At 40.7% G+C, this 19,583-nt stretch overlaps 1 protein-coding gene across 7 annotated transcripts in view; it reads right to left on the bottom strand.

Moving 5' to 3' along the window:
- Positions 1-19,583, bottom strand: part of adgrb3 (adhesion G protein-coupled receptor B3) — a 122,071-nt gene that overhangs the window by 47,945 nt on the left and 54,543 nt on the right. For 5 of the 7 annotated variants that reach the window (XM_086259762.1, XM_086259765.1, XM_086259759.1 and 2 more), the window contains 7 exons: positions 19,158-19,319; positions 13,988-14,152; positions 13,097-13,261; positions 11,109-11,273; positions 10,425-10,526; positions 2,535-2,641; positions 1,300-1,494 (listed from right to left, as the gene is read on the bottom strand). In XM_086259762.1, the coding sequence (XP_086115888.1) occupies positions 1,300-1,494; positions 2,535-2,641; positions 10,425-10,526; positions 11,109-11,273; positions 13,097-13,261; positions 13,988-14,152; positions 19,158-19,319 (1,061 nt within the window). The remainder of the gene's footprint in view (positions 1-1,299; positions 1,495-2,534; positions 2,642-10,424; positions 10,527-11,108; positions 11,274-13,096; positions 13,262-13,987; positions 14,153-19,157; positions 19,320-19,583) is intronic. The other 2 variants (XM_086259760.1, XM_086259766.1) reach the window with 2 other exon arrangements.

Raw genomic sequence — 19,583 nt, 5'->3', positions numbered from 1 at the left:
TGTTTTCTACTTGAATGCTTATGCTCCCTCTGGTGGTAATGTGCCCACTTTAACACTGCATTAGCGCAGAGACACACGGAGGGGTTGGGCTGGCTGACTGCTCTCCTGTCTGCCCACACACGCTCCTAATAACCAGAGACAGGACATTTTCCTCATTTCATAGGTTTTCTACGGTAGGAAAACGGATGAATGGCATCTTTGTATCCATCCATGGACAAAACATTTGGGGTTTTGCAGAATATTAAAAGGACCATGCGCCTTACATCAAGAGGAAACTGTTGATAAAAGTGGACTAAACCAACAGAAAACTAAAGAAAAGAGCATCTCTGACAGTTTGTAGTCCAAATATCACCACACTTCAGAGGTGCATGATTAATTGAGTTGAATTTTTCTTTTTTTTAATTGAATTAGATCAGAGTTTTGTAATCACCTAAGTAGGACAGCTTGTTTGTTTTTGCCTTTCTTTATGTGCTTTGAGTTACCTGAAACCTAGAAAACAGCACAATGCCAAACACTACGGCTATATTTCAGATTTAATATCTGACCGAGCTTATCAGTAAGCAGAGAACTGTGTGGCTGGTATTTAAATAACTGAACTTTCCTGCTAATAAAGGAGAAATTATTACTATTTCTATACAGCAAAGAGCTGATGGACAAGTCTCGCATTTTTCTAATTTCCTGGAGCTGTTACTCATGACTTTATCCAGAAGTAACAAACACAGACAAAACCTGAAACCTCACGAATAAACTACAGTAGTATGCTGTTACAGTATGCTTTTGGCATCACATAATAACAATTATTTTATTCTCAATTAGCAAAAAAAAATTGCACACATATATAGCACAACCATTCACACATGCACACGCAGCAAAACAACCACATATATATATAAAAAAACCTAACATGTATGCATGCTGGACAGAATAAAGAGGCCTGTGAAGGGTGGCTTTGAAATTGGCACAGCCCTGGGAGCATAAATTGTCTTATTGGTGATGGAGGTGGGGCTTTTGCTATAATCTCCATCATCCTATTGACATAAAGAGGATCAAGACTGCAGTCAAGCCCAACATGATGAGATGAAACAGCTTAGGATGTGGAGTAGATCTCCTGATACAATAGAGCCCTGGGTGTTTGTGCTATTTCACACACAATAGAATTCATTTTTCTCACATTACACATTATAGCTCTGGTACCCAAAATGATAAAACATTTATGTTACCTAAGTAACGGCATGGCATCCTTGCATACTTCACAAAGATTCATGTCCACATGTTCAAATGAAGCCAGCGTCCACTTACTTGCACGTCATCGGATGACGGCTCATAGCTGGCTCTCTTGAAGGTCTCTGTCACATTGCGAAGGATCTCTACTGAAGACAGGAGGTCACCAGCATAGAAGTTCCTCCTCTGGGTGAGATCCAGCAGGTTTTTTGTGACCTGGGACATCCCATCCCCCGCCAGCATCCTCTGGCCCTTGGCAAGGTGCCCCTGAACCTCCAAAAACAGGAGAGGACAGAACTTGGGGCATCGGTGTCCTCTGTTGAGTTCGCAAGATACACGCTAAGCTACACATTTAGATTAAATGGGGTGCAAAAAATCAGGAAGAAAGACTCTACTCTCTAAGGCCCTTTATGTGACACTTATATCTACGCCAGGCCTGAAATGTATTCTGCCTCGCGGATGTTTTGAAATGAGCCAATACGAATAAAAGAGTTAACTGGAGCAGAAGACACACATTTAGGCAGAAATTGCAGAGTGAAATGACATCTCACATCATTGCACAGGGTTTACGTCCATAAATACACGTTCACAGGTGCAGCGCTATATGTGCTATCTCAGCTCTTCTGAATTATTTTATTTTTAACAGTGATGGAGGGTTACCAAAATTACCTATTCTAGTGGAAGCGCTTCTGTGTTTTCAGGCTGAAGGCAAACCTACTAAAGCAAAAGTACTCGAAATGGTGCAATAAAATGCACTCGGGCTTCAATGAAAACTGCTTTTTGTGTGATTAAAAAGTCTCATCAGACGACAAAAGAAAGAAAAAAAGAGAGAATTCACAAAAGGTTCTCTTGAGGGAAAGATATGATTCTATTAAACTGAAAATACCGTTTCACTGAGTTTCCCTAACTGTTATTTATTTATTTACTTATTTACTTTTTTCTTCATGCTGCAAGTCTTATTTTAAATGAACAAAATATTGCAAGTTGTTGCAGTGGATCCTATTTACCAAAACATAGCAAAGTGCAAGTGACGAGTAACCGAGGAGCAACATATATTGTAACCGCGATATCATCAATATTGTAATTTATTTAGAAACACAGACGAGAACATGCCTGGAACTCTAAATTCAGCAGCTGAAGGACATCAGGGAGGGAAAAAAAGGAAAAAAATGTGTGCTTAAATTTGCTCCTCTATTGGAAGTGGTTAATCTTTTTGGCTACATTGTGATGAGAATTGGGAGGGGGACACTGGGGAGGTAATTTATGGTGCATTGGAAACAGAGGCTGTGAGAGGGAGCTGACTTTGCACCTACTGATTGCTGCAAGTATCTGAATTCATTTGTTATGCATCGAGCATAGCTGGGCTGCTCCCAGAAGGCCATACCGCGGTGATCCAAAGAGCAGCGTCGACTAGTGGTGCCTGTAGAGGAGGAAGGAGACAGCGACAGATTTGGAGAGGAGGATTGGCGAGGGAGGGATGAGAAGATGAGCAGGCGCAGAAGAGGTGGGGGGGTAGGTGGAGTTAAGACCAACGGTGGGGCAAAGAAAGGCAGATTGAAGGGGTAGAGTGGGATTAGTTGGATATGAGAGGAGGGGAGAGAGACGAAAAGGAAAGAGAATAATATTAATACTTTTAATGAGAGTCTTATCTTTTCCTCTTTGTCCGTCATTCACCATCAAAATTTGATGTAACCTGCTCGTTAGAGAAGGCAATAAAGAAAGGTTTATGGAAGGAAAGTATTACAGTATTTGAACAGAAATGGTTTAATATTATGCCAAACGACACAGTCCCGTGCCTTTTAATATATGCTCTGCGTGCCCGGCTAATACAACTTGCAGTTGCTTATTCAAACATGCAGCAACTCAGCTGTGATAGCTGTCAGGCATTTAAACAGTAATCCTGAAATAGCAGAACTACCCAATATCCACCCACACGGCCTACATAGGGGTCCAACATCACACCTTCCCAGCTGTCGACCTGGTGGAGTGCACTTCACACATCACCCCACCGCTCCAAAACAGGTGCTTGACATCCTGAGGAAAACTCCCACAGCACAAAACATTTCCCCTGGCATCCGGGCTTCACATAAAACCTTCACTATCTCTTGTTCTCCTCCGTGCTCTCTCTCTGACTTTCGCACACTAACACACACAGACAAAGAGAAATCACAAACACCCCCCCCACACACACACACACACACGCCCACCTTCTCCACAGCTACTACTTGGTGATATCCACTGAAGCCGAGAGTGCACGCTCGCTGTGTGCCGGGAGCAACCATGCATCACCATGAGACAACCCAGGGGGCAGCAGGAGAGGCCCAGTGCTTTACACTGGGCTGAGCCTCTGTGTCCCTCAAAGCGGGTTTCACCTGGGTGGTTTAGAGTTTTGCTTCACAATCTCTACCACTCTATCTACTGTTAAGGATGCCAGCAATCAAAAGAATGCTCGCTCTGAATTTTTATCAAAAAGATAGTAAAAAGTCTGTTTTATGATGGTTTGAGACCTAGAAATTAGGCATTCACTTCAGTGTTTTGGCTCTGACATTCCAAAAGGTCACTGTAAGCTGAGAAAGGTTGGGTTCTTTGAGTGGGAATTGCCAAAAAGGCACAGAGCAATAAGAAGAGGTCAAATTCAAGAACTGCTTGAAATTGATAAGCATTGAGGTTGCTCAGTGATGTGAATTTTGTCCACGTATAGACACGAAGCAGGAGTTAAACAGCAAGAGAGGTAATGTTTTGGTCACCGGTAGCCTGTGTTTATATTATTAATATACTGTATGATGTTGCCCAAGGCCAAAATCATTTTAATGTAAAATCCCTGCACTGGAGCTCATCTTTTATTTAAATAACCTAATTTTAAGTTTGAAAAGGGGGAGCTCTCGATTGTGGTTTATAAGTGTGCAAAAATAAAACCTAATAGCAGACTTGCACTTTATATAAATATGTCCATAAGCACACCTTACTTGCTCAGGAAAGATGCACTCCTGAAGCCACCGTATGCAAACAGCAAAACAAGAGTAAAAGAAGCTTAATGAATGGTCAGTGTTGAGAGATAGACACTGATTCATTTGTAAGTCTTTCTTTTGCCAGTTTTGTGAACTGAATTTCTCCCAAACTGATCTATTTTTAAATGAAGTTTATATTGTACAGATATATAATTAGATATCAATCTGCCTTGGCTTTGAGACGGTTGCTAGTGGGATCAAATAGGGTTAGAGACACAAACTCGAGGCCTTCGCTGTAATTCTGCCCCAATCTGTCATCTGTCCTTGCATCATCAGTGATGTACGTGGAGTAAGTTGAGTATGAAATATAGGTCAGTGGAGATGTGCTTAATCAAAACCAAGGCTGCACTCCACTGAGGCGCTGACCTGTCGCTGTCTGGTTTGACAGCGCTCTCGACTTGGGTGCCATTAAAAGAGAATTTTTATTCAAGTGATCCTCACCGAGACGGAATACTAAAACAGTGTTTACCAGCTGAGGAGTTGGAAACGAGACAATGTTAAAAAGAGGCTTTGAACAACATTTCTGTGGTTACCATCCGGTGGTGAAAAAGAACAAAAAAATCCCTTACATTCTTTAAAAAAAATGTTTCTGGAATATATGACAAGTAAAACGTCTTGGATTGAAATGGCTGCCATTAATATTATGAAAAGGTAGAACTAACAAATAAAAAAATGAATACCTTCCCCAGTGAAGGGTGTCTAATTTATTTGCTGGAGACGGCTAGATAATTTTCTCTGCATTAACCTGTGAAGAGTTTGTTTAATAGCCTGTGGTGTTGCTGCTTTAATTGCTCCCACTTTCAGTTGGATGACTTGAACTTTAATTGATAATTGAGATTTGGGGCTCTCATTACACGGGCACATAAATAACAGTACATGAACTTTTGAATGCAAAACATCTTCCGCCAAAGTAACTAGTACCTTCAGGTCTTAGCGGGAATAGAAACGGCATATAAATCAAACTCAAAGGATTTATTGCACCGAGCAGCCACTGGCAGGTTTAGCAAATAACGCCGATCCATTCATACAAATGCAATGTTTTGCTTGGAAACTTAGGGTCCTGGCATTCATGTGGGTGTTCCTTTGACGCTACAACCTATCTAAACGTTGTTTCAGGCCAAGCACACACCCCCGTGGCAACGGCACTCCCCGGCATCAGCTGCCTTCCTCGGCAGGACAATGCTCAACGCTGTACTGCAAAATCTGCTCACAACAAAGAGCCCAAGGCACTGGCCCGGCCTCCCACTCGCTCTGAATATGCTTGGGAACAAGCCTAAACAAGCCTAATAAGTAACCCATGGTACTCAAAAGATCTACTGCCGGTATCACGTGCACTAAATGATGCTTCCAGGGTTCTGTGTGCAAACGTCACTGGGTCAGAGCTGTTTTTCTAGCACGAGGTGGACCTATACAAGATTTGGCAGATGGCTTTAATGCTGTAGCTGATCTTGTGTCATTAACAATACCTTGTTGTTGTACCTAATTGTTAAATTGCTTTTGTTCTGAAACAAATTAAACCATACACCTTTATTTAATGAAGGACCAGACTATGATAAATGGGCAATGGAAGCTCAAAATCTTACAGTTTTCATTGTGCTTCAGCACACTCTGCATCTAAAAGTAGATGTAAATGTAGCTCGCATGTTTACCAGTTTGGGGACATTTTTTGCTTGGCTGCTACACTGCGAACAAATTCATGTGCCATACGTGTCTCGCTTTTCCCCCCATTCTTGCCTCCGGTGGCAGTTGTCATCGCCGATGACCAAGTCGGTGCGGACGCCCCTGCACCCAGCGCTCTTTCTGTGATGACCTTGATGACGACAGGCGCTATGGGTGAGTAGGTGCTGAAGCCCCCTAACACATTCGGATGTTTCACCCGTGCCGTCACACTGCATTCGTGTTGCCCACTTCAGACATTTCAGTTACCTTCTCTGATCAATATTTCATCTTTGTTTACCTCTGCCATTTCGTATCAGGCTGTCCAGGAAGGATGAGACTATCAGTGAGGAAATTCACTAAAGGTTTGAGTCTGACCTTGATCTAATTCCAGGGCAAAGGTTTTGAAGAGTTGTTTTCATTTATGGTTTCTTAATGTATGCTCCCCGAAACCTGCTGACTCTAGAACTGTGATTAATGGCTTTAGAGATAAACTTGACCTGCCCTGACCTATTGTCTATCACCATCTTTTTCCCAGTCCTCTGTGCCAGCTTTGACAGGGAGGATGCACTATACTTAAACATGAAATATGTCTGCTAGCTGGATTTTTACCTTTTTATTATGAGACTGTTATAGTATAACCCAGTTCTTTGGCAAAGTGAAATAGCATCCCTGATAACATCACTTTGGGTTCAAGATGTACTGCACATACGGTACCAATAGCACATCTTGAACTTGAAGACTTGAACTTGAAGTCCACCAACACTGGCAGTTACAAAGAACTCAGCCCAGAGTGCTGACCTAGTACAGGCAGCATCGACAGTGTGCTCACATCTGAAACTGCATCCAAATTAGCTGCATGTAAGAAAATAACACGTGGTCTGAATTAATCTTCTGTGTCGCAGCTCACGCGAATATAAGAAAGCTCATTAAAGCAGAATAAAGAGCCTCGCCTTGTCTGACCCGAACTTAGCACATAAAGACAACGCTTGGTGTAAATGAAATTCTTAGTAAAGGTCAGAAAGGTGTCGCATTTCCAACATCACACAAATAAACACACACACACACATACACACAATCCCTCACCGCAAGCTGGAAATAGCTTAGTGGTGCCAAACAGTTATTAGCCATAAAACTAATGTCAAGCCGGAAAGCTAATGTCATGCTACTAAATCTTACTCTGCGTAACTTTGCCGCAGGTGAGCCATCTGTGAATGACAGTGTGTTTGCTACTACATCTAGTTTGCAAGTTAGCCATTTTATGGTCGGGGACGAAATGTAATTTTAGGAACGCCAGACTGTTTTGCATTTTGCAACAGCTTACTGTGTCAAACCCACATGCAACTTTCTTAGGGTTGCCAACTCCCTGAAAAATAAATAAGGGACACCTCGTGGCCAGGGCCGGGCGACCCAGTTGTCTTCACCCTTCCCAGTGTGGTGAATTTTCTAGCTCTTTTTTTGTGTGTGAAATTATTTTTTTAACCATTTGACTTGAATTTGATTTAAGTAGATGTGTATTCTTTGTGATATGAACACATGTGAAACAAATGATCATTTAGCCATTTATTTTTAGCTCAAAATGACAACATTAACACAGTAAAACAGGTCTCCTTCTTAAACAGAAGCCTGTCATGCTTAACTTTTGAGAATATAAGTAAATCTTTCTTTAAAAGAACTCTGTCCTGCTTAACTTAAAATAATAGAAAACAATAGAAAGAAAAACATTCTTGTAACAGTGCACATTTAGTGCATTTAGTACAATTGGCTTAATGCTAATCAGCTGCTCCTGTTTGTAAACCCGCTTGTTCCCATGATTACGCATCATAACTCATCATCATTATTCATCTATGTATTACTTTTATGTATTAGTCATCAATTTGTTGTAATCATCTATCCTTGCAGTTGTTTATTACACAAAATAAATTATATTATCACACTTCTGGCCACATAGCGCTGATATTCACTGCACATGCCCATATTAACTTTTTCCAGCCAGGTGTTTTCCTTTTCCCATTTTTCCCTTTCTCTGAACAAACATTGCTGCTCTAACGCTGGGCTTACACTGTGCGGTTTTAGGCCCATTTTGAGCCGATTTTTGAGTGATCGGACCGATTTTGGCCTTCATCGTGCATCGTGTAGTATACGTGGGGTAACGAGAAGTGATTAACACCTCACGACCAGCTCCCGATCATCAATCGCTCGTGAGGGTGTCACCACAGGCGCTCACACTGCTCGTGCACAAACACGTAAACGTTGGTGTAAAAGATGGAGCAGCACGGCTGTGCAGCGTGTGATCTGGACACAAGCAATGGAGGCACACAACCGTGAAAATAGTTGGATTTACATTGCTGCTCAGTCACAGCTGCCCGATCAATGTTTTTCATTAGCAATTTAGCAAAGTTGATGGTGGTGGTGTGCGTGTCTGTGTGAGTGAAAGACAGAGAGAGAGCGCGACAGATTTTCTGTTATAACCTTCGTGTTATGGAGGCACAGTGTGAGCACTCAGGTCGCATCAGAGCATCGGGCGGTATAGTGTGAGACCTGCATCGTGACCTACCAACTTCTAACCCCTGCGAGTCAATCGTGCAGTTTGAGCAGGAGCTGAATAACGTGACTGAAAAAAATCGCACAGTGTCTGCCCAGCTTTAGGTTTACTGTCGTCCGAGACTTGCACCGCAGTGTCGGCGTTTGTTTCCCTGTTGGCCATGCTTCTTGTTGTGGTCATCTGTTGTCTTCCGGTATTTTCTCCGTAAGCGACCTTTCCTTGACCAATGAGATGAGCGGTAATCTGAATTGTCATACTCGTAAGTGTGCTGTCAGCTTATTGGTCACAAAGCAGGAGAGGGGCTGGGAATTATGTTTTCAAACAAAGCGTTAATTCCATTAAAAGTTATAGACTACTTTTGATTCTCACTGTATTACGGGACAAAGTGCGTCCCTTATTAGCTCAATACGGGACGTGTACTTTTGTTTCGAAATACGGGACGATTCCGTATTTTAAGGGACGGTTGGCAACCCTAAACTTTCTACACACGACAGCCCTCCACTGCGCCGATGTCTGTCTGCTGTTAGCAAACTGACCTTCAGCAAGAGCAAAGGTAACCTGTATCACAGCAGATTTATCAGAGGCCGCATCCCTTTTTTATCCTCTCCCAGCTTCCCCCTCCTTTTTCTTCTTTTCAATAGCTCAGAGTTAGTCTCAGTCTGTTACAGAACTTCAATTGCTCTCCTCTCCATGCACGCATTAAAGCCTCTGCTTATTGTCTGAAAACAGACATCAGTGTGCTTTTCTTTAACAATGCCCTCAGAATCACGTTTTTTTCCCCATCCAGTGCACAGGCAGTGTATTGACGGTGCAGTCATAAATTACATCACCGCATGTGGAAATGGAAAGAAGAGCTTTTATCAACTATCCGGAGAGTGTGCAGGCGAACTTCGACATTTAGGGCCAGCAAGCATTGCACCTTATGAAGTGGCAAAATTGCGCTGATACATGTATGAAAAGTCTTGTCTTGTTATTTTAAATTGGATGGAATCCAATATGTTTTTTTCCCTTGGAGGAATGAGGATAAGTAATAGGATTTTAACAAGATGAGTACACTTACCAATAAAGCTTCATTCTATAAGGACAATTAAACTAGTGATAATAAAATGAAAATCTAATTACAAAATGTCATTCAAAGTGATTACAGCAGAAGCTTTATTGCAGTGTATTCTTTTTTTTTTTTTTAGTAAAATGCTTATTTGTACAATATAAAATTTGTAATTTCGTCTGTCTTTTTGCACCTTTTTGTCATGCAGGATTGCTATCTTAAATTTCCAGAAAATTTGAGTGGAAAAAATAAGTAAATCAAGGGTTGTGTCTCTGCAGACAAGTTCCATTCATTTGCCAGTAGTGCTTACAGTTTAATAATTATTTTTTCATTAGTTCGCTTGCTTGAATTTGCACTGCCACTTGTTTGCAAGTCAAATCAATGCACATTGCTCCAGGCAACCCGAGTTTGCCGTGCGTTTGACTTCCTGACCATGCCGAGGTGGGTGGCAAAATGAACCTAAATTCTATAAATCCCACAATATTTTCCCTGTGAAATCAAAAAGGAGATCTAACATCACAGATTAAAGCTTGTTTACTAGTGTTGGAACTGCTGCCAACAATGAAATGTTCAGTGTCAAACTGAAAGAAGACCTGAGGCAACTCGGCTTTTATTTTCACCATTTACTACATCCATCCATTTTCTTAACCACTTATCCAGGGGAGCCTTACTTGGCTAACTTTGAGCGAGAAGCATGCCCTGAACAGGCCAATGCAAAGTCAGACAACCACACACTCTCTCATTCACACCTACAGCCAATTTAGAAACACCAGCTCACCTAACATGCATGTCTTTGGACTGTGAGTAGAAGTCAGAGCCAAAGGAGACCGTGCAAACTCCACAAGCGGTTCAAACCAGGAACATTGTTGCTATAAAGCAACACAACTAAGTCTCATATTTTAAAAAAAGAAAATACACAAATATATGATGTAGCTTCTGTCCTCACCTGTGGCATTAGGGGGACATCTATTGAAGGCGAGTTCTCCTGAAGGGGTTCGTCTCCACACCATTGACACTGCATAGTCCTCAGGACAAATTTCATAAGGTGCTGGAGTGCAAAGTGATACAAACATTACTACATCAATGCTAAAAGCTTTTTAGTCTTTCCAATATGATGCAACAATTTCTTCATGCTGCATATTAAGAGGTATGGAAATATAGGAGATCAAAGCTGTATAGTTTCAGAGAGTCTGAGAATGCATTCATGGATTATAATAAAATTTACCCTCTTCACATGCCTCAGTCTTTATGAGGGAAGGTACTTCTTAATTATAATAATGGAAAAAACGTTTTTAACGTTTTTGTGGAACACTGCTTCCTTTACTTCAGAGAATAGAAGTATTACGTGACTTCATGTTTAAGACTCTACTTCAAAGGAGATTATTTTGAAAACCGTACTTTAAGCTTTGATGATACTTCAATTTCTCGGTATGTCCGTCACCATGATTTCAATTTCTTCATTTATTTCAGTCATCCACCTCTGCTAATCTGCACCCCCTCTTCAGACTCAGTTTTAACTGATCTCTTATAACAAGACATGTCAGTCAGTGCACAGAGATAATTATCTCCTCACTTTCATTCAGCTTCTCTGTGGCCACTCAGACTTAAGTCTTATTATGCTCTGACTCACCTGGACACCGCTGGTCACTGCACTTTCTGACTTCTTCTCCGCTCCCATCACACTGTTGCCCAGTCACCGCTGCCCCCTGACACACCCGAGCACGCCTCTGCCATCCACCGTCGCAAGACTTTGAGCAGCCACTCCACGGACCCCAAGGATTCCACTGGCCATTAGCTAAAATGGAATCATTTCTAGTTAGAAACCGACACTATTACAAATACAACAACTACTTAAAAAAAAAAAAACAGCAGAAGATCAACTAAAAAGAAACAGCTATAAAAATGTCTTTATTTAGTGTGTGATATCTTTAGCTTTTGATTACATTTATATATTTTGCTACTCATGCTTTTAGTTTGAAAACGTAATTTCTTGGCAGTATTTCACAAATGAACAATATCACCTGTAATAATCAGGGGTGTGTGTATTTTATGGCTAAAGAAAATGATTATTCACATCGTTTTGACGATATTAAAAAAACAAATAAAACCACACACACACACACACACACACACACACACACACACACACACATTTATGCTGACGTTTCCAAACCCAGAGGTACGATTTATGCCCTTGTAATGAACACTGTTAAACTCTGCGTTAGACAAAAAAACAGATGCTCCCCTTCAGCGATGTAGTAAATCACACGCCCTTCTGAATGGAAAGGTACAACACCGTGTGAGCAGGAAACACACACCGCTCATTCTAACCTCCACTTACCCCTTCTTCACTTATACGGGCATTTATCATGTCCTACAACTAACCTCTGTCGGGATTGCTACTGGAAGCAAGAAAAACCAGGAAAAACCACGATGACCTGTTGGCTGAAACTATCTGCAAGACATTGATCAAATCCCAGTGAATAGTGATTTCTTTGCCTGCACATGAAGCAGCTGATTCTTCAAACAGATGCATGCTCATGTGTTTCAAAGAGCTCATTGTTCCAGCAGTTCTGAAGAAATTGTTTTCATTTGAAAACACATAGCATTGATTCAAAAACCTGCACAGGCATTTATTGTAGTTATTAGGCTTTTTTTAAAGACTTTAATCTATTCAGTTACATTAAAAAAATACCAGAATTTCTAGGAACTAGCCAAACATGCATTTAGCTAGTTCTAAAAAGAAAAAATGATGCTTTTGCCTTGAACTCTTTGTCAAAGCAGTGCCTCCAGCACTAATGGACATTGTGCTGACTTGTTAAATAGTGGCTGTGTTTCTCACTAATGATTGATCTCTCACCTTGGAAACAAGTAGGACTTGCTAAATAGATAGGCCTCATTAAATGAATAAACTGTATAATGCATTCTCTCACTGTAACGGCAAACAACAGCATCACCTTCTTCATTATCATAAGCACAAATTAAAAATACGCATTCGCAAGCATTTGCCTCTGTTTTAGGGGTCCGGCAGACCACAGGGCTGGCTGATTATTGAAACAACATTTGTAATGACTTTGAAAACTAAAGAGGAAACCATGCTCCACACACACATATCGGCGAGCTACAGACTAGAAACCTAGCTGTTTTTGCAGCTACATTTGCATCAGGAGATTATGAGAGTGCTCAGACCCTTCACATGATCAGACAATTCAAAGCCTGATTGAGAGCTCTAAGCAGACATCTTTGAGCCTCTAATGCATCTATGATGTTGACAGACAGTTCGGGCTGCTAACCCAGAATTATGTGAAAGGCATACAGTATATCTAACTGGATTTTTCAAATCCAATTGATAGAGCACGGTCTTGAACATTACTCTTGATTCTTACAATGCCGATTTGATTCTTGCTACAGGGCTTCTCTGTACGCATCAGGGAGAGTAAGATAGCTCAGTTAAAGGCGATAGATTGTGCTACATGGTAATGACTGTAATAATGATGATGACAATATGGGACGGGCTGGCTTTTTTTTTGTCTCTCTCTCTCTTCCCTGTTTAGAATCGTTGTTTTCAAATTTAGACATCAAAGCGGATATGGAATTAAGAGGCTCAGGATTTTTTACCTGTGCAGTCAGGATTATGGCACTCTCTGCTTTCTGCCCAGTGACCGCGACACTCAGATCCCCCATGGGCGGCTGCTGAGCACTGCCTGGTCCTCTGCTGTGTGCCATTGGCACAGGTCACCGAGCAATCGCTCCAAGAGCTCCACTCCTGCCACTGTCCGTCCACTGAGGCACCAACCACAACCCAACAAGCATGTCCCAAGTGAAGGGAAAAGGAGGGCAGACAGAAATGGGAGGAAATATTCAGATCACTATTCTCTCTCATACTGAAAGCCAATAAAACAGATGTTATGTGAAATGCAAAAATTTACAGGGCAACTTGTCAAATTTGAAGACTCAGACTTTCAGTCGGGTGTCTGCTTTGTTTTTTGTTTGTTTTTTCAACTAGAATTTCCCAATAAAGTCAGAGACAAAAGAGAATAAGACATAAAAAAAACAGATATTGGAAGAGTAGCTTCATATTAAGATTCATATTATTAAGAGGTTCAAAGCACACAGTGCCGCTACCTTCTTGTCAGGGAAGAGGGAAAGCATCTGAAATTTAGTTGTTTTCACTGAGTCTGCTAGGACAGCAAAGCTAACATTTACTGTGTGGAGAAACTCATCATCACTAATCTGCTTACCATTCACAGGCAACTGCGAGTAAGTGATTTTGACGTCAGTATTACAGTATTCCTTCTCAACAGGGTTACCTAAACCGCTTTATTGTGTAAGCTCAGAGTCTGCATCCATTCCCTTTTCTTTTTTTACTTACCTTTAAAATATTGCACTGACTAATATATGTGAGGTGTATTGCATTTTACAGAACTGATCTTTTAAACGAGTCCATGCTTTACTCATAACTGTTAATAAAATGATTTCTAACAGATTAAGCGAGCAGACAGATGATACCTGGGCAAAGGGCTATGTTGCAAAGTTTAGTCTGGGTCTCAGGTCCATCACAAGCCCTGCCTCCATGCTGGGGAGGAGAGCACATCCTAGTCCTAGTGCGGTGACCTCTGCCACATGTGAATGAGCACAGGCTCCACGGTGACCACTCCTCCCACACACCGTGTACTGCGGGCACAGAAAAGGCGTCAGGCCTAATCAATGTCTCTGTCTCTGATACAGCATAAACAAAGGCCTCACCGAACTGCGCTGAGCCATAAATGAAACAAAATCAATCAAAAGAATTAGCAACAGAGTAATGTAAGTAAAACACAGAGCACACAGACATTGTGGGGGCTATTCTCTAGCTCAGCCATAAGCTGCAGTCTCCTCCAAACATTTATCACAATAACAGCAAATGCTGCTCCTCTAACAACGCGCCATACAGTAGCACAGGTAGAACACAATAAAAATGTCAATCTCTGACAAGGGAGTTTCGACGTGCAGAACACCAACAATAAGAGTCCAGACTATCTAAACCAAGGTAACCATCAGGAACAGCAGGTCTAACAATGTCACAGTCTGTTGAATCTTCTTGGTTGACTGAGAATCTAATAGCAGGGGACCTTCAAGATAATGTGGGCTGACAATGGTTCTGGACAGCTGTCATTGCACTAACATACTGATCATGGTAATGCACAAAACAGACAATCTATAGCCTGCTTCCAGTCCTCAGAGTAAGTGTGCAATATTTAGACTACATATCAGGAAAGACGGATAAATTAAAAAAAGGAAAATGTATTGAACATTATGATGTTGCGGAGGTTATGTTGTTTCCTTTTGAATTATAAATCTGTGGCATGTTGTTTTTGAACAACATTTTGTCACCGCTGCTCATTAAAGCCAACATCAGTGAGATTATCTATCTAGCATTCAACGTCAACCGTGAGTTTGACATAAACGAATGCTCTAATACCCTCCGATCTATCTATTCAGATCATTTATTCCACTGAAACATGCTTCTAAATATAGATATTTCTAATGTAACACAATGTTTCTTGACAAAAGTGCAACTTTTAAACTATAATTGCTTTTTTTTTTTCAATTAATTTAAAACAATAGCTGGCAAAAGGCAGCATTCCTCTGGCATCTTGGTTTGTGTGTAAGCTTAACTGGGTTCTAGTTGACAGATGGTGAGTCTTCATATTTGCTATTGGCTCATAGTTTTACTTTGGAGAGGGAAATGTGGAAATCTGAGAGGCAGACAGAAGTAAGACACCTCCTGTCTTGTCTTGGCAGTGCTCCTAAATGTACACAGAGATATGGAGTGATGAACACACTGCTTTCAAAATGTAAAAGTTTAACCCCTGATATTAGTTTCTGATGCAACTGTTGGCAGCTTGATGCCAGCACTGAAGTACATTTACTGACAGAGTTAAGGCCCAGCATTAACTTTAAGTGCATTGCATAAAACCCAGAAAATACTGAAACTGTGTTTGTTACCAAAAAGTCAATGTCTGTTTTTATCTATAAATCTTCAAACTTATATTTATGCTCTAATATATCACCCTTACCTAACTTGATTATTTTCTGCATGAGAGAAATGGAAAGGTGGCCACTTTCAAAAGTAAATCATAATATTAAAAAATAATACTATATGACATTGCAGTATAGGCTCTGGTGAGCTCTGATGTTTTAAATAAGCAAATGTTAAACAGAAACCTGCAGTAGATGGACGGTGCTGTGGCCGTGATTAGGCTCTACATTTTCAGAAGTGTGGGAGGAATTTCTCATGTCTTGCACTTGCAAATTAGCATGCGCACAATTAATAGAGGTTTGTTGTAAACACAGCATATCTGGTGGTCTTATCATCTTTTGACTACAAACAGGACTTAAGACCTTAGTAATGTATGTCTGACTGCTGTACAGTGGCCGCTGGGGCTTGATAAATCCTCTTCAGAAGGGTCGCTGTCCACAGCTTGTGCAGAAGCTTAAAGTCCCCGCAGTACAAATTTTTAGATCTCGGGATCAGTTGTAGAGTAGTTGGATCTTGGGATCAAGCCTATGGTCCGCCATGAGGCAAGCTACCGTCTGTCCCGGCCCGTGCCTCTAGGCGCTACTTTGATGCTCTTAGCTAAGTGGCCCATGGTGACTGAAGCCTTTACTTTGAAATATTCGAGTTCAAAGCTTGCAGTCACCACAGCTAGCAAAGATGGAATAGGATTCTGTCCCTTTGTGTACTTTTTCTCTGAACTGCAGCCATGATTTACAGGGATGTCCATGAGCAATGCTATTGGTCTGCTAGAGGTGAAATTCCTGGACCACTACAAGATGATGGACAAAGCAACTGCATTTGCCAAGAATGTTTTCATTAATTTGAGGTAAGCTGGGATTTGGGTGGCCTTCTCATTGCTTTCCAGTGAAGTTTAACCTTTTTAACTTGCTAGCTAGCTCCTTTTACCCAACTGTAGTCACCATACAGTATTTATTATTTTGTTTCTGAGTGCCTTCTCTTTTGATACAGAGTGGTTTGAAGTAGCTTCAGATAACCCAATCAATGCTTCTGTAGTGGAGTAGATTTGCATCTGTCACACTGTAATTCAGTTAAATTCAAAGGGTTTTTTCATAGAAAAAGACCTGTCAACCAAAATGTCTAAACAAGATTTTATACATTATCATGCATGTAAAATCTTGACATATTTGTACTGATTCTAAAGTGTAGGTTTTTGACCTGTGTTTTACTTATTCTCCACTTATTTTTCTATTTTTACACACTTCATTTTTTATTCCATTGTAATTGTCCTCAGTGCCCATGCTAAACATAGGTGAATATATCCTGCAAACCAAACCAGGAAACCTAGCAGCTAGCGACAGCTATGGAGTGTATGAGCGGCATTAAACAACCTAACTTTAAATTATTAACCCCGACCTGATGATGTAGCTAGCTTTACTTAGAATATAATCCTTCCTAAAAAAAAATTGACAACACAAAAAAAGAAAAAAAAGAAGATAAACCTGTTACCTTGGGTGACACTTCATAGCAATGCAGATAGGTAGCACAGTTTATGCTTCCTTCTCGTGTTCAAAGGGATGGCATCAAAGAGCCTTCCTGTGGATTTACATTGCAAAGCTTGCCGGCTAACTGAACTTAAGTAACAGAAAGCCAGAGGGGTTTAATGTCAAAGGTATAGCTCTTTATGATTTTACCAAACCTCACATTGTGAAATGTCTGATGGTGAAATAATATTAGTGTTTACAAAAAACAGAGGATGCCAACTTTTATTCAGGATGGAATCAGATTTTAGACATATGTACTTTCCTCCTGGTTTTATCTTATATGTAAGGAAAAATGTTATTCTGATGAATATCTTATTGTGTGCTACAGTTTAAGAATCTAACAGTAACCTTAAATATGCACTGAATGTTAGTGCTGTAGAAAACCCTGAACTGAAGAAATGTCAGATATCAGAATTCCTGTAGACTGTGCTACTAAGAATAAAGCGAATAAGATTCAACAGAAAAATGCCATGGGTTTTTGTTGCTTGGCTTGTGAAAGGACTAGCATTTTACAACCCAGGGGATATTTCATACAGCAGATGTGTTGCTGTATTTTGGCATATTCCATCATGTTGTGTATGGCATCACAACTTATGTAGGCCCAGGATTTCTAACAGCATGCTTGATCCCAAGATGCAGAGCTCAGGACGCCATTCACAGACGATGTTGCTGTTTTCAGTCATGGCAACTATAAGGTAAGGTTTCTTTTGACTGGAAGTGATGTGTCTTTAGGCATAATGTATTTTGGAGGTGTTCTTCTAAGCTTGGCATAGCACAGAGAGCAAAGAAAGCTAATCGATATGTCTGCCTTACAGAATATTAGATGTATACTCTGTGTTTCATGTGGCCCCATGCCAGGCTGGAGTTCTTTGTAGCAGTTTGCTACGGTAACTAAGTATAGTTAGTGCTATGTAAGTATTTTAAGGATGACCTGGTAAAACAACTTCTTTGATCCTAGTGGTAGATTTCAAGTATAAGTAAGAGAACAGCAAATCCGTCATCTTTCAAGTATTATAGTCAGAGCAATTTAACAACACAGCAGGAGTGCATTGATACGGTCTGAACTAAAAACTCGTTAAACAAGTGAAAAATAGAAAAGCAAATTAGAATCTCTATCTTGTTGCTCTTTTAAAAATGTAAATTTCTAATTGCTTTACTTTCCCCTAAGTGTCAAGGCACAGTTCTATGGTGATTTTCTCCATTGTTATTTGAAAAAAGTTTTGGAATCACAGTGATAATTCAGCAGGGTTTATGCTTTCTGAACTGAATAATACTGGGCATTGAAGAGTCACATCAGGGCTGAAATGATGCTCTTTTATAATGATGACTCATTCTCTTTCTGTCTCTCAGTGTTGACGCGTACTAAAGGAATGACCCTTTTGAAAACCACCAACTTCCCACTTAGACAGACTCTATCTAAAATAGGATATAATACATCACTAATCAGAATGTCAGAGGATGCAGCTTGCAGTGTTTTTGATCGGCCATAATTACTTAGGAGTTTGCGGTCTCGGATGCACTGTGTTTATGATCGCCATCAGATACTTTGACTAAACCCGAAAGCTAAATCAACTTATTTGTGGGAGTAAAAAAAGAGGGAGAAAAAAATAAAAATTGACAGGGGTTACTTGTGACACGCTGTTCTACCAGATTCATTCTGACAAACATTTTCATGCTGCAATCACCAGCCAGCAAAGAATCTGACGCTGATACCTGAGTGCCAGTGACTCATCTGCCATGCCATCATGGATTGAGGAAGAAATGCCTTAAAGGGTGTTTGAAGAAAGCTATTTTAAAATGCACAGTTGACCTTCAAGAAAATGAAGCTGACGATATATCAGTATCTACAGCTCCCCGGGCTCCATGTGGATCCACATGTCATTAAACCATTTCAATGCTGATGAATTGATTCACAGTTATATGAAATGGAAAACTCAAAATGATAATGAAAAAAGAAAAACAACATTCACAAAATAACATCAAAGAAACAAAGCATTAGATTCATTATATTATTACTGCATACATTTGGAAATATAGACACATTCAGAAATTTGTTAAAACAGAACAACACATTTCCTCCCATATCAACAACAAAGGTGCAAAACATTAATATTCAAGAATCTGCGGCTAACACTACCTGGACAAGGGGCAGTGTTATTGCAAACCCTTGATTCTCTTAAAGGGCCGCTGCAGTGTGTTCCGTATGGTGAGACACATGTTCTTGTTCGCACCTGCGACCCTTGACCGCATGTTACAGAGCATGAGCTCCACTGGGACCACTCCTCTGCACCTGATTCACCTGTGTGGGAGAAGGGTGACACTAGTTAAATGCAGTAGTATGGTCCTGGGGCTTATACCGCTTATACTGGGCGGGTTGGGGCAATGTGGGCAGGTTTGAGTAAAAGAGGGAGGAGCCAACATGAGTAACGTCGGGGTGGGGTGAGGTCAGGTCCTAAAGAAGAAATTTAGCATACAGTCTATTCTACCTTTATGTGATCTTTGATGAATACTGAATTGGCAGCTTAATTCTTTTGACTCGTGATTCCATTTGCAGGCAGCATAA

Source organism: Aulonocara sp. 'chitande type north' Nkhata Bay, linkage group LG13, assembly GCF_057382095.1.
Source record: "Aulonocara sp. 'chitande type north' Nkhata Bay isolate Kocher_YH1m ecotype deep benthic linkage group LG13, A_spYH_male_GT1.1, whole genome shotgun sequence".
NCBI lineage: Eukaryota > Metazoa > Chordata > Actinopteri > Cichliformes > Cichlidae > Aulonocara > Aulonocara sp. 'chitande type north' Nkhata Bay.
Note: the sequence above shows the minus strand (reverse complement) of the source record. Positions and strands in the feature narration are given on the sequence as shown.